The sequence below is a fragment of the Phoxinus phoxinus genome, assembly GCF_949152265.1.
Source record: "Phoxinus phoxinus genome assembly, chromosome: 23".
Classification (NCBI taxonomy): Eukaryota; Metazoa; Chordata; class Actinopteri; order Cypriniformes; family Leuciscidae; genus Phoxinus; species Phoxinus phoxinus.
The window spans coordinates 14527889-14543198 of NC_136898.1; the positions used below are offsets into that span (position 1 = coordinate 14527889).

Here is a 15310-nt window from a genome sequence, read left to right on the forward strand (position 1 = left end):
GTATTATATTCTCTATGCTACAGTTACAGCGTGAACCATCACAAGTTGAAAACGTACACGGGGAAGGAATGATCCGCCAAGACAAACATGCATTGATTACTGTGCACTACAACACAATAAATAGTAGCTTACAAGCGACTGAAAGTTCAGTCAAAAAAGACATGAGAAGTCAAATGTTAGTAAATAGACAGATGGACAAATTTCATTCAGTACAATAAGTGACTCCACCACTCCCAGTGTACATTGACTGTCAGTATTTTCAGGGCTAAGTTGACATTCAGTAGTTTAGATGTCCACAGGACAAAGAGTCAGTGTGTCTCAGAACATGATTCTGTTGTTTTATATCATTTATCACCATCTATGGACTATTGCCACAGTGAAGTCTGTCTTGAGGGCAGAAAGGAAAGAAACCAATGCTCTTTCAAGATTAAGTATACAAGTAAAAACATGGTTACTCCTTTTAATAAATGTGGATTAGTGACAATATTGTACTTGGTTATAAACAATAGCAGGTGCAGTATTATTGTTTAATTGAGGTTGCTGAGGTTTGTTGTTGAGACATAAATTCAGAACATAAATATGCAAAGAATAAAAATTAAAATTGGAAAATTAAATTAATCAGAAGAGAAACCACTTAATTGATAGTTTTAGAAATATATATATAAAAAAAGAGCAAAAAAGATGCATATTTTCCTGCATTAATCCAGATATTAGAAGCATATTAACTGTTTGTAAGGCCGCTGTAATGTGAAAACCCTTTTCATTTTTGCTACTTTGCACATTAAATGAAGGCACATCCCTGAAACATTTGTGTACTTGTTGTAGTGTACTTGTTCATTTTCTATTTTAACAACTAACTAAGCTGCTTCTGTTTTACATTTGAATAAAATGGTTAAAAATAAGTGCTTTTTAAATGTTTTTTTTTAACGTGGTGGTATATAATGTTATTGTGCTTGACAGGAAACATCCAGAAAACTCATTAGCATCTGTGCCTGGGTAGCAAAAATGGAAAGTTAACAACGACACGTTATTATCACAGTGACAGAAGCAAATTAAATTAATTCATAATGCAAAGCTACATATTTTGAAAATGCATTAGAATTCAAATAAAATGCATTTCACAGTAATAAATAAAAAAACCCATTATAAACAGTAAACAATAGTCTCAAATGAAGAAAAGCATCGGCAAACACATATTTGCTGTGTGTGTGGATTTTTGTAGATTGCTGGTCTTGAATAGCAGATTATTGTACTTCTGTGTACGATACCCTGTACAAGCACCAACTGATAATACTATAGAAAAAATATTATCAGTGAAGAGTTTACAAAAATTCTCCTTTGTATCAAAAGTGTAGAAGGTTGACCATTGAAAGATGTATCAATTGTAGAAACACACAAACAAAAAGAAAACAAATCCAATTTTTAAAAAATTCCAAAAAAAGTAACTTTTTTTCTTTGAAATATCAAAACTCACTTTGCATGAGGAATGTCGTATTTTTCGTAAAAAAAAAAAAAAAAAAAAAAAAAATCAGAAAACTGCCTTTTCTGAGACAGAGCAAAATAATTTCCCTGAACTTTATCATACAACATTTAAAGACGCAGTTACATTCTTTTCTAGTTCACTCGTACAGAGAAAACTCTCTCTAGGTTATGCTACACTCTACAGAGGTAATACAAGAGTTAACCAGCATTACAATAAAGATAGCTTAAATCCAAATACGCGTATAACCACCATATTGTACCTCCGTAAACCTTTCCACACCTGGTAGTAGGATCTCTGACAGGTGTGACAATAGGTTTAATATATTCCTGTCCTATTACTATTGTACTCAAACATTACAAAAAAATCAGAGGTGGAAGCTATCATCCCCAGGAGTCCATGTGTCTACCCTAACATGACAACTATCCTAGGATTCACATTAAAGGGATAGTTTACCCAAAAATGAAAATTACCCCACGCATCACTCTCAAGCCTTCCTAGATATATATGACTTTTTTTCTTTCGGGGGAATACAATCGGAGTTATATTAAAAAATGTCCTGGCTCTTTCAAACTTTATAATGGCAGTGAATGGAGGATGATATTTTGAAGCCCAAAAAAGTGCATCCATCCATGATAAAAGTGCTCCACACGGCTCTGCGGGGGTTAATAAAGGCCTTCTGAAGCAAAGCGATGCGTTCGTGTAAAAAAAAATCCATATTAAAAACTTTATAAAGTAAAATAACTAGCTTCCGGCAGACGGCCGTACGCATCGATTTACGGCGAAAGAGTAACTACGAGAGGAGTCAAAGTTTTAGTCATACATCAAGTATTACTATTTTGACCTAAGTCAACTTGCGCAGGCCGTCTGCCAGAAGCTAGTTATTTTAGTTGATAAAGTTATAAATATGGATATTTTTATTATACAAAAGCATCGCTTCACTTCAGAAGCCTAAACATCATGGAGCTATTTAGATTTACTTTTATCATGGATGGATGCACTTTTTTGGTCTTCAAAATATCATCCTCCATTCACTGCCATTTTAAAAATCATATACACCTACTGAAGGAAGGCTTGAGGGCGAGTAATTCATGGGGTCATTTTCATTTTTGGGTGAACTATCCCTTTAAGAATGGAAGACTTACATCACATGCACATCAAGTAGCAAAATGCCCATTAAAATACAAATTACTAATAAAAATGACTACTACAATTTACAACATTTCCTGTAGTCGGTACCTTTACATTAGCTTGATCTTCCTGTTTTATGTCATGCATGAAGTGAGAGCTCTTGTTTTGTCAGATATAGTATGAAGAACAGACTTGATGCTGAAGAGTTTTTTTGCCTAGTTAACCGAGCTGGCGCAATGAATCTGTGCCACGGAAGGTCTCAAAATCATGTCAGCAGGCAAACTGAACTGTGTATGAAGAAACACTTGCTTGGAAAAGCTGGTTTTGATATTAGCTGGATGTCTTTTGGTGGGTCCAGGAAATCGTCTGCCCATGCACCAGTGGGAGGCATCGCAGCTTAAGACAAAGTGAAGAGGCCTGTACACTGCAAAAAATCTTTTTCTTAATCAGCATTTTTGTTTTTCATTACAAATATCTAAACATTTAAGCTTTCTTTATTATTATTATTATACACTACTATTCTTTTTTTAATAATAATTGATTTTGTTTTTAAAGAGAAATTAGTACTTTTATTCAGCAAGGATGCATTAAATTGATCAAAATCGCAGTAAACAGTTGTAATGTTACAAATGTCATATATATGCTGTTATTCAAACTTTGTTATTCATCAAAGAATCCCGAAAAAACATTATTTAATGGTTTCCACAAAAAGATTAACTTTAGAAACATTGATCTGTCACATGTATGTTCTGTTATGTTAAGTTTCATTGTGTTTTAGTTCTGTTCTTGTTTGTCTGAGTGTCTGTCTTTTGACCCAGTTCCTTCATGTGTTTAATTAATGATTCTGTTCACCTGTTGTTCATTAATTACCTCATTTAGGTTGTGTAAAGTGGATGTTACCCCATCTTTCTGCCCTGTTTCCTGTGGATTATTGAATTAAGGCCACGTTTACACGTATATGGTTATTTTGGAGACAAAACGGAGACATTTCCCTTCGTTTACACGCAAACGGAGAATTCGCCTCTGAAAATGATTCTTTCTAAAAACTCCGGCCAGAGTGTAGATTTTGGAAAACTTTGTTTGCACGTTTGCATGTAAACTGAGACCGACGTCACAGTATGTGACTATTTTTGGGATTCTGATTTGCTAACATGGGCTTGAGCTTCTCGTTACACTGCCACCTACAGGTTTGGCATGCTCTAGACGGCATATACACGGGTTCGTGTAACGAACACTTTTCTGAAAACTGACAGGTGTGCAGGATGTTATTTTTGAAAACGGGGAGGGGTGAAATGTCCGTATATAATGTCCTTCATCTTCGTGCACTCTATATACACATCATAACATTATAATAATAAGAAATGTGTCTTGAGCAGCAAATCAGCATATTAGAATGATTTCTGAAGGATAATGTGACTGTGAAGACCGGGGTAATGCCTGCTGAAAATTCAGCTTTGCCATTAAAGGAATACATTACATTTTAAAAGATATTAAAATAGAACAGTTATTTTAAAGTGTAAAATATTTTGGAATATTACTATTATCCTGCATTTTTTATCAAATACCGGTAAATACAGCCTTGGTGAGCACGAGAGACTTTCTAAAACAAAAAAAAATCTTACCGACCCCAAACTTTAGAACAGTAGTGTATGAATAATATATTTTTTTAAAGTTATGCTTTTAAAAAAGCTAATTGGGATATATAAATAAATAATAAAATAAAATTGCCTCAACACAAGTCATATCCTATGTAATTTTGTCATGTAAATTTTGTACGAATATTTAGATATTTTCACTGTAAGAAAATAATATTAAGAAAATGAAAATTTGCAGTGTATATGTCTTGACAAATTTGAAACATTCTGGATCGAAACTCAAACACTGGGAGATTTTGAAAAATCAGAAGACATATCCTATAAAAAAATAAACCAGACCGCAAAAAATGCTGGTGCATTTATCTGTAGGAAGAAGGTAGGGCAGAAACCTAAAGTGCTTTTTGTTGTAAAAAGTTCTCGTATGTCATTCAGGAGAACCTACAGACATTTGTATTGGAGTCCAACAGCATGTTTTAGAGTCCGATCTAAAGCCGAGCTACTTCTGTATACACAAAAATCATTCTGCTTCCCAAGCATTGTCGGCAGCACAGCATTAGCATTAGCATCAGTAGCTCTTTCATTCTGATGCTATGAGTTCAATCATCCAGTTCAAAATTCTTTGAGCTTACTTAAGTTCAAAATTCAAAGAATGGAAATAACAGAGGCTGTTAGATCTCTGTCTGGCAGTTGGGGTTGTTAAAATCGTATTAAAATTTGCCACATTTTTTAAAGGAAACCGTGGCCCGCACATCAAAACAAAGCATTGTCGTCCACGTAGGACAGCTCATCTGGGTAAAGTGTTGGCGTTCGGGATCCGTGCGGGGGACGAGCGTGCTGCTGGTGAGCCTCTCAGAGTGGGCGTCCCAGGTCCCGGAGAAGCCACCTTGTGAGTGGGCGTACAGTGGCCAGGAGAAGAGGAGTGTGTGGGGGTACCAGGGCCTGGAGAATAAGGATAAGGAGGAATATCAGGGCCGGGGAAGAAGGCTCTGTGGATGGGAGAAGAGGTAGGCGACAGGTGGGGACTCGTCTGGAGGAGCCAGAGCAGCTCTTCGTTGTTGCGGCTCAGACGTTTCTTCTCGGTGGTCTCCTTCTCCACATGATCCTGAAGGTTTGCGTTCTCCTCGGACAGTTGTCTAAACATCCAGGACGAAACAGTCAGGATTAGTCAAAAGACTGGCTTCGCAAGACTAATTTTGATCTTATTTCAAATCCTGACCTTGACACTGAGAGGTGGCGGTCGATGCGGGCCATCAGGTCTTCATTCTGCTGCTGAAGCACCTGGACCCGCTCCTCCAGGTGCAGGTTCTTTTGGGCCTGCTCGAAGGATCAAGCAAACACAGAGCTCCACATTAAATTCTTACACAAACTTCCCCTGCCTGGACAACAGTGGACTGAAATGTGTTTTTACGCGAGGACGAAACAATGAGAAGCGCAAAAGCTGAAAGGAAAAGTGAGTAAAAACGAGGCTTTAAAATGGACGGCGGTCCTATTTCCAAATCATAAATAATATAACCTTCAAAGGAGCTGAAAAGAAAGTAAAAAGCAGTTTTAAATGGAAAGTGATTTAATGCCCAAATCATAAATAATGTACTGTAGCAGTAAAAGGATAAGAAAAGGATTATTCTCCTTGCTTTATTATTTATACAATTCTTTATTTGTGTGATTTGTTTTGTTGATGTTATTAGGGGGTTGTGAAAAGTCAGAGCTAAGGAGTGTATACTTCACTATAAAATCAATTAATTTTATTAGAAAATTAGTCATTATTTAACATCCTGCAATAAATATCATGTGGTCCTTGATCAAAGGTGGGGTTTTACTTGAGATAAAAAATTTTCAGTTTGTCTTTTACTTGCACTGTTTTCTACGGAGCCCGATACATGACGTGGACAAAAATATATACAGTATATCATGGCCATTAATTAAGAATTTGTTCCTGTGACTTATTAATTCATTCCCTTGCTTTAATAAATCGTGGCTATGCTGGCCTAATTTATTCCCTCGCTTTGCTTTAACTAAAACGAGGGAAAAAATTAGTCAATTGGGCCACAATTTGATTTCTTTTCTTAACTTTAAACTGAATACAGGAAGATACTTTATCTCACAATTCTCCTGCACAGTGTGTTTATCCTGCACACCTTTTCATTTGTAGCTTACCACTTTCTCCAAATGACAGATCTTCTTCTCCTGGTCATGAATTTGCTGGTTCTTCATCTCCAGAACCTCCTTTAGACTCTTCAGGTCTTCCTCGATATGCTGATACGGGGCCAGTGCATCCTGCAAATACATTTACAATACTTAACTTTCAGCGGTTGTGTGCTTAAATCCTAGTATTTCTTTACAAATTTGCCTTTATATATACCACGATTTGTTCATCAGTGCTCTTGCTCAGGGCCTCTTCAAAGCGCTTGGCTTTGTCTTTCAGAGTTCGGTTCTGGAAAGTCAGGGTGTCCACCTGGTCCTGAAAGAAACGGTACTGTTACTAATGAAGCCCTTTGGATGAGTAGCAAAAAATTTAAAACCTTGAGTCACTGAACAAATCACCTGGAGCGAGAGGCGTAGTTTCTCAAAGTCCTCTTCTAGATTGGCTTTTTGCTGCTCATGGGCTTTTCTTAAGTCTAAGAGAAATGGAATGAGAAGGAATACAGAATTGACGTTCTTCCCCACACTTCTGTCAGCTGGTTAGTAGTGGTATTACAAAATGGCACCCTCACCTCTCATTGTCCTGGCATGCTCCTCCTGCAGTGTTGACATGGTGATGTTGTGCATGGTCTTCAGGTCTTCAAGGGCGGCCTCATGGTTGGCAGTCAACTCTTCGATCTACACACAAAACACGCAGGTGAGTTTTCATATTCATGCCATCCTAAATCTATCTCCCATGATCCTCAGCCTGATGATCCAACCTGTTCCTGGTGCTGGGTGTGAAACTCCTCCACCTCTGACTGGTGCTCTGCTCTGAGATGGTCTCTGTCCGAAGCGTGCCGTAATCTCAAGTTCTCCTCTAAGGTCACGAGTTCAGACTCCTGCTGCACTTGTAACTCTCTCAGCTCCCTCTCAAAACACTCCTCCAGCTCTCTCTTCTCCTTCTGAAGACGCTCCCAGCGAGCTGCGTTGAAGGCTGGGCGATATAAAAAACAAAACAAATGGATATAAATAAATATCGTAATTTTTTTTTTTGCCACTGATAAAGAAGCCATTAAATCAAAATTGACAATGCTTTTTAAAAAAAGGAATATGCAGTACTAATAAATGATTTATCGTGCACATAATTAAAAATAATAATAACAATGTGCCCTCATAATCTTTAACTCTTTACCCGCCATGTGTCATAGCACCCCCTACATCATAACAGTGAAAACACAGAAAGCCGTACATTTCCATCAATGGCGGGGAAAGAGTTAATCACAATAACTTCCCCTCCCTCTTGCAGCGACATCTTTTCTCTTCTCGGATGATGTGTTTACTGGCATGAGGGTGGGGCAATCTGTCACTCATATGACATCACAACAATAGCAAACCCTCCTATCAATTCCCGATAGACAAAATCAAGTCCCGCCCTACATTTTTCTTGTTCGAGAAGCCGTTTAACTGTCCGGGATATACGTCACAACAGGGAAGAACAGACCAATGCTGCATCTCAATTCGCCTACTTATACTATGCCCTAAAAGTATGTACTCTTTTTGTGAAGAAAAAGTACATACTTTTGAGTGTGTAGCAGAAGAGTAGACAAGCTTTTAGACATACTATCATGTCATAAAATAGAGTCTTTAACGGATGCTCTGTCACTTAGTTACACGCATCCTGTCAGGTAAACTGATCTGTCAATCATCTTGTCAAAGATAAAATCCTCCACATTTTATTTAATTTCCTACTGTATCGGAGAGAAATGCAGTAGCACGTTGATCTGCCCGTCACGGGTCATTCATGCGGAGACTCTCCTCATATTCATGCATAAAGATGCATTTAAAAGTTAATGGCCAAACGGATCTTTATTACAGTTCATGTTGTTGTTGCAATGAAATATAACACGGATAACATTACAGAACTTTTTTTATCAGCTTAAATGTTGATTATTAGTCACTTAAACCCCTTTATCTAAACCTCTTTAATTAACCGTCGGTCGTGTAGATCCGCCATGTTTTGTAGTTTACTGAACACTTTTTACTCGTGTTTGTAGTTCAAGGGGTAGTCAGAATTCATATTAGACAAACCATGGTAACTATTGAACATAGACAAAAGAAACTGATCTAGAAACAGTGCAAACCAACTAAGAGGATAACAACTCCTCTTGCTGGTAAACAACAGCAGAGACCAACCAAATCAAAGTACTAAAGAAACACAGACCAAACTAAACATATCCTTGACATAATTGATGACTAATTTGTTAGACTAGTCGAAGCTGTTTAAGCAACCGGCAACTGTTTTTTCTTAGAAGTTTCTGGACACTCACCGACTTCATGCTGAATCCGACTGAGTTCCTGTGACAACTCTCTCTCCTTCTCCTCAGCACCTTCACTCTGAAACAAACAATAACACACATCTGCTTTTATTCTGATCCACTACTAACAATTAAATACAATATTAGGCTAGTCAAGGCAAGTTTTCCATTGACAGCTATATCTATCTTCGAACCCAACCGCAAAACCAAGTGCATTTTCATTATTTATGAATTATTTATTCCAGGATTATTGTATTAGCCTATTTATGAATATTTATTTTAATTATATTACGTTTATTTAGCTTCTTTCCTCATGGGGAACATTTTCAGTCCTTGTGGCTAGTTTCTATAATGTAGGTGATTTCAGGTTTAACCAGTTTTGTATGTCCAATTTATTCATGGTTAACATAGTTTTACAAATTAATAGTTCAATAATCACATCCATAAACAGTGAACCATTGTACCCTCACATATACACATAATGTACTTTTAGTGTTAACTACCTACTGCATACTGCATTTACTATAACTTTTAAGGCCTAAATAAAATCTAATGAATAGTGTTGCATTTGAAATTGACAAACATTATAAACTAAACTAAATCAAACACAAAAGACATGTCTGTAAGTGTAAGGTGATGAGGAAGAAATAAATTGATACAATGCTGCAGAAGCATTAACACTCTAGTGTGCGTTTAACAGAAAACGTATGTATACCAACCTGATAATGAAAAGCACTTAAAAATGAAACATGCATTGTAACAACTAATAAAATGTGGATTGCTTTATGTTAGAGTTGCCAGGCGTGGGAGGAATTGGCAGGTTACTGACACACAGCTTCTATCCGTAAACCCTTTTACTGCTAAACAGACAAACAGGAGTGCATGTGGAGAAGAGGAATGCAATTAATATTAATGTAATATGTGTGGGCATCAGGCTGGAACATATTGAATAAATGGGTGTATACTTTAAGCCATCATGTTTCAGACCCCTCACTGACTTGTTTAAGTTTGTCTCGAATTAGTATGCAGAGGCATTTCAGAGGCAACAGGGGACAAATGTTTTTTTTTCATGATGTATACTTTAGGCAATCATTCACTGATGGACAGCAGGGGGCACTGTGCCTCTAAATTTATTTTTATTTACATTATTTATTCATTTAGCAGATGCTTTTATCCAAAGCAAATGACAAAAAAGGATGATAACATATATGATTCATCCTAAGGAGACAGTGATATGCTTGTTGTGATTCTGTGTGCAAACAGTGACTCAACGGTCTGCTCTTGCACACAGTTACCTCATCCTTCTCTTCATGATAGATTAGATAAAGGCTGTTATTTGAGTTTTGTTTTTTGAGTGTTCAGTTTGCAGTGGTTGAGATAGACTGGATGTGTCAGTTCGTCAGCAAACTAATGGTTGTTGCCTAATGGTTGAGGCTTTGGCATGGTAACACAAACATCTCATGTAGTGATGACATGTGAAGACCGTAACATCATTGTGCCCTTGAGCAAATCATTTGATCACAGGGCTTGCGCCACGAGGAATGTCACTATAGTTAGTGTACTGTGAATCATGATTGATTGAACGTACTGCATCTGCTTGACAACGGTACATTTAGAAAACAGCATCTTTGGATGACCAATTCTCCAAAAATATAATAAAATAAAAATGTGATTATTATGTTTATAGCAATTTTTGGCAACAGTTATTTTAACCCTATTTGATGGAGTGTGTACAAAAGTGCTCGACTCTTGCATTGTCAATACAAGATCATTTTATTGCCAATTCATGTGTGAAAAATGCCAATTCATGTGTGAAAATGATTCTTCATGTTCCCTTCCAACCATTCTTTTACAATTTAAGCCTGATGAATCTTGACATTGTCATCCTGGAATATGGCCATATCCTATGGTTGTTTAAGAAATGAAAAGCTACACACTCCATTAATTAGGGTTTAGAAGAACTGTTGCCAAACATTTACCTATTAATAATACAATAAAATTATTATTAAATATTCCAATAATTTTGATGACTTTATTAGGATTCTAAAATATGTGAAGTGGTAATAATAATAAAAACTAGTAGAGTATGCCCAACGCCTAATGATTCAGTTACATAATAAGAAAATGTGAGTTTAGATGATGTCTGCAATAAAATACCTTGAGGGAGAAGTGCTGAGTACAGATGACAAAGACTTCCAGACCCAGGCTGGTTTTCTTTAGTTCTGTGTGAAGAGCCTGCAGTTGCTTGGCCTGTTCTTCATAGCGACCCTGCAAGAGCTGCAACTCCTCGTGTCTCTCTCCTTCATCTCGCTCTTTTTCTTTCTTCTGCTCTTCTTCTCTTTTCTTCTCTGGACCTGGGGAGCCAGTACGAGGCAAAATCTGAACGCTTGAGCCTCGGACTGCCACTGTTGCCTTCTGTTGCCTCTGAAGCACTAAAGTGGGAAGCACAAAAGAAACAGCACTAAAAAATCAATTTCATTAAACTCATCTCAGAACTGCCCTGTGTGAATAAAACGGCCTCCATAATGCTAAGACACCCCAGGGAGTACTGTGCACTTAACAACCATGAAACAATTTACATGAAGCTTTACCATAATTTCTATACCTAACTGGATTAGGTGAATACTCTATAAGTAAAGCAAATGGACTATTCAAAGAATAGACTGGTTTCATTGTAATGTTAAAATGAGGTATGTGACCCATAGCTAATGGCACATTGGCTAAACAAACCATATCAAATCTTATAGTTCAAGTATAATAATGGAATACTTGCAATTCACAATATATGCATTACAATGGATGTAGGCTATATATTAGTCACATCAAGACAGATGAAGCCCTCATGGAAGTTACATAAAGACATTATCAATTATTTATGCTAGAGATAAATGGAAAAAAAACTAGCATAAAAGTAAAAGATTTTTCATTTATAAAATAGAAAACCAAGGCATAATGTGCTTCAAGATAAGCAAGCAATCTATAGCACTACTCATGCTAATGCTAATAGCAGCTAATGTTTTTGTTCTTACTGCAGCTGTGTGTTAGCATTCATCTCTTGATGAATTTGATAAACACATTGAGCCAAATGGAATGACAAGATGATTTACGGCCATCATTACTGTAGAAACTAATCTTCAGAAAAAAGACTTGTCCGTGTAAAGCTGTTAATTGCTATGATGGAGTCATTGTTGTCCTCAGTGTTGAGTGTGCAAGCAATTTGTTTGTTAATGACTGGCATCACATTTTTTCAATGCCCTTTACTAACGTATTAGGTATTGAATTAACCTCTATATACATTTTAGCAAGCTACGGCTGTCCTATGTTCATTGTAGGCTGCATACTGTATAGAAATGTTGAGATACATTACCGTTCAAAGGTTTGGAGATTTTTAAAAAATGAATTATTCAGCAAGGGCACATTAAATTGATCAAAAGAGACAGTAAATACATTAATAATGTTATAAACAGATTTCGATTTCAACTTAATGCTGTTCTATTCATCAAAGAATCCTGAAAAAAACATCATGTTTTAATATTAAATATTTCTTGAGCAGCAAATCAGCATAATGATTTCTGAAGGATCATGTGATACTGAAGACTGGAGTAATGATGCTGAAAATTCAGCTTTGCCATCACTGGAATAAATTAAAATTTTAAATTATACAAAATATATATCAAATAAATGCCTTAGTAAATAAATAAATGAATAAATGCCAAGAGACATCTTTAAAAAAACATTTAAAAAAATCTGACCAACCCCAAACTTTTGCACGATAGTGTATAAAGTTAGACAATATCATAGAGCTCTAATCTTAATCAAAATGATGTGCCTGTACAAAACTAGCATCAATTTAAACACACACACACACACACACACACACACACACACACACACACACACACACACACACACACACACACACACACACACACACACACACACACACACACACACACACACACACACACACACACACACACACACACACACACACACACACACACACACACGCACGCACACACACGCACACACACACACACACACACACAAACATAGAATGAGAGAGTACTACATTTAAGATGTAATCAGTGTGGCCACTGGGGTCACTGTCCAGCTGTCATGTTGAACAAAATGAAACAATAATCGAAACAATACCCAATCTTCAGCATTTGATCCCCATAGTACTGTCTGTATCCCTCCTGGGGTGCAAATTATGGGTTTTGGGGGTCATAATTAGAGTTTGAATCCCCCTGAAGGACATTAAAACAAAATACTGGGGGTTCTTGAGAAAGGTAAACATATTAGGAGGTTTCAGAGTGAACCTTTGCTCTCTAACATCAGTTTCGCCCACCTTACTACCTGAAAAACAGTTTTTGTGTGTGTGTGTGTGTGTGTGTGTGTGTGTGTGTGTGTGTGTGTGCGTGCGTGCGTGCGTGCGTGCGTGCGTGCGTGCGTGCGTGCGTGCGTGCGTGCGTGCGTGTGGCTTGGTTTATTATACATTGTGGGAACCGAATGTCCCCACAAGGATAGTAAAACCTAAGATCACCTCCATTGTGGGGACCAGCCAGCGGTCCCCATGAGGGGAATGGGTTAATAAACATACTAAATTATATATTTTTGAAAATGTAAAAATGCAGAATGTCTCCTGTGATGGGTAGGTTTAGGGATAGGGGCAGTGTAAGGGGATAGAATAAACAGTTTGTACAGTATAAAAACCATTACGCCTATGGAATGTCCTCACAAGGATAGAAATGAAAAACTGTGTGTGTGTGTGTGTGTGTGTGTATAGAGAGAAAAATAAAGAGGTTTTCAGTGGAGAGGTGAGCATCAGATGAGATTTATCCAATAGCGTGACATCATCTAACTGTACTCTGTAGAGCAGCAGGGGACAGCTATGAAAGGAAAGCAATCTTGGGTTGATCTTTGTTTTGGTTGGTTACCTGGAGACTGTGGTTTAGGAGACACTACAGCGAGTCTCTTAGGGGAAGAGAGAGATGAACGGGTGCCATCAGAACTCTTCTGGAATTCCTTACGGGACGCTACAGATAAAGAAAGACATCGGTGAGTTAATGGCAGTGTAGGAGGTTTCCTGAATTCAAGGACATTCACTTGGGGCACACATACAGTGCATGCGACTGCAAATCCATGAATGCATTTGCGACAGTAACCACCACCCCCTTTTCTAACTCTTTTCGTATCGCTCTCCTCTTCCATGGAGGCATATTATGGTCTCAGTGGTCCATGGATCGATTCCAATAAGAGGCAGCCAACCGTAAAATAACGCTGCTGCCACACGGGCAGGGCGATATGATATTCTGAGAGGCTGCAGGCATCCATGCACACATACAGTACAGAATACAGTATAAATATATTAAAAAAATCAATCTCACAAATCTCAGATCTGTGGTCAGCCCAAATTGATGTGAAAAAAATGCTGAATATTTCTTAAAATAACCCGGATGTTTATAATAATATAAAACGGTCAATGCATAGCAAGGATGCATTAAATCGATCAAAAGTGACATAGACATTTATAATGTTACAAAAGATTTCTATTTCAAATGCTGATCTTTTTAACTTTTTATCATCAAAAAATCCTGAAAACAAATGTTTCCACAAATATATTAGGCAGCACAATGTTTTCAACGTTGATAATACAAAAAAAAAAATGTTTCTTGAGCGACAAATCAGAATATATTAGAATGATTTCTGAAGGATCAATTACATCAATAAATCCAATTTTAAACAGAAAATAAAATAAATAAATAATAAATTATATTATATATAATAAATAACAACAAATAAACATATATATTTTTGATTAAATAAATGCAGTCTTGAAGAGCATAAGTGTGACGTAGAGGCAGAGACGTGCGGATCCATTTGCAGATATTTATTTAAGATGAAGATAACAGAGAATAAACAGGCAGGACCTCAAATGCAGACAAGGGTAATCCAGAATCGAAGTCAAACAGGCAGGGTTCAGAGGCAGGCAGCAAAGGTTCAATAAACGAGTTCAGAGTCCAAGTTCAAACACACGAGATCAAATCCAAGCACAGAGAAAACAAGGGTCACAAACTGAGACAGAGGTTGGGTAAAACAATACTTCACAAATGACAGAGAACAGAACAGTCCAGATAAAGGGTAGCTGAGGGTGCACAGGTGAGACTGGTCAAATCATAATGGGCTGATTAGGGAATAACGAGCATGGAGGATGATGGGAAATGAAGTCCTAGTATGCAGGAGAGAGGGATCTAGTGAAACCAGGAGGAGGCGTTGTCGTGCGTTCCGTGACAGAGCCCCCCCCCTGCGAGCGGCTCCGGAAGCGAGGACCTGGTCGACGACGGGGTCTTCCACGGGGTCTTGGAGCAGGTAGGTCTGGGTGGTCCTGGTGGAATGCAGCAGTTAATGTGGGATCCAATATGTCCTGAGACCTGACCCAGGAGCGCTCCTCGGGACCGTACCCCTCCCAGTCAATGAGATATTGCAGAACCCCGCCGTGACGTCTGGAGCTCAGGATCTCTCGCACCCGGAAAGCCTCCGTGCCGTCCACTTCAATGGGGGGAGTCTGAATAGCAGCGACCTCCTCCCGGTTCCTCTCACTCCTGGGGGCAACAGCGGGTCTGAGAAGGGATACATGAAAGGTGGGTGAGATTTTGTACTGAGCA

The 15310-nt window shown here is 37.8% G+C and overlaps 1 protein-coding gene across 1 annotated transcript in view; it reads right to left on the bottom strand.

Moving 5' to 3' along the window:
• Positions 1-3162: 3162 nt before the first annotated feature.
• Positions 3163-15310, bottom strand: part of mtus2a (microtubule associated tumor suppressor candidate 2a) — a 68096-nt gene continuing 55948 nt past the window's right edge. The window contains exons 6-15 of the mRNA XM_079600431.1: positions 13583-13681; positions 10800-11074; positions 8655-8721; positions 7107-7321; positions 6918-7023; positions 6748-6821; positions 6566-6664; positions 6361-6480; positions 5423-5520; positions 3163-5339 (exon numbers count right to left, since the gene is read on the bottom strand). Coding sequence (XP_079456557.1) covers positions 4991-5339; positions 5423-5520; positions 6361-6480; positions 6566-6664; positions 6748-6821; positions 6918-7023; positions 7107-7321; positions 8655-8721; positions 10800-11074; positions 13583-13681 — 1502 coding nt within the window. The 3' untranslated portion in view covers positions 3163-4990. The remainder of the gene's footprint in view (positions 5340-5422; positions 5521-6360; positions 6481-6565; positions 6665-6747; positions 6822-6917; positions 7024-7106; positions 7322-8654; positions 8722-10799; positions 11075-13582; positions 13682-15310) is intronic.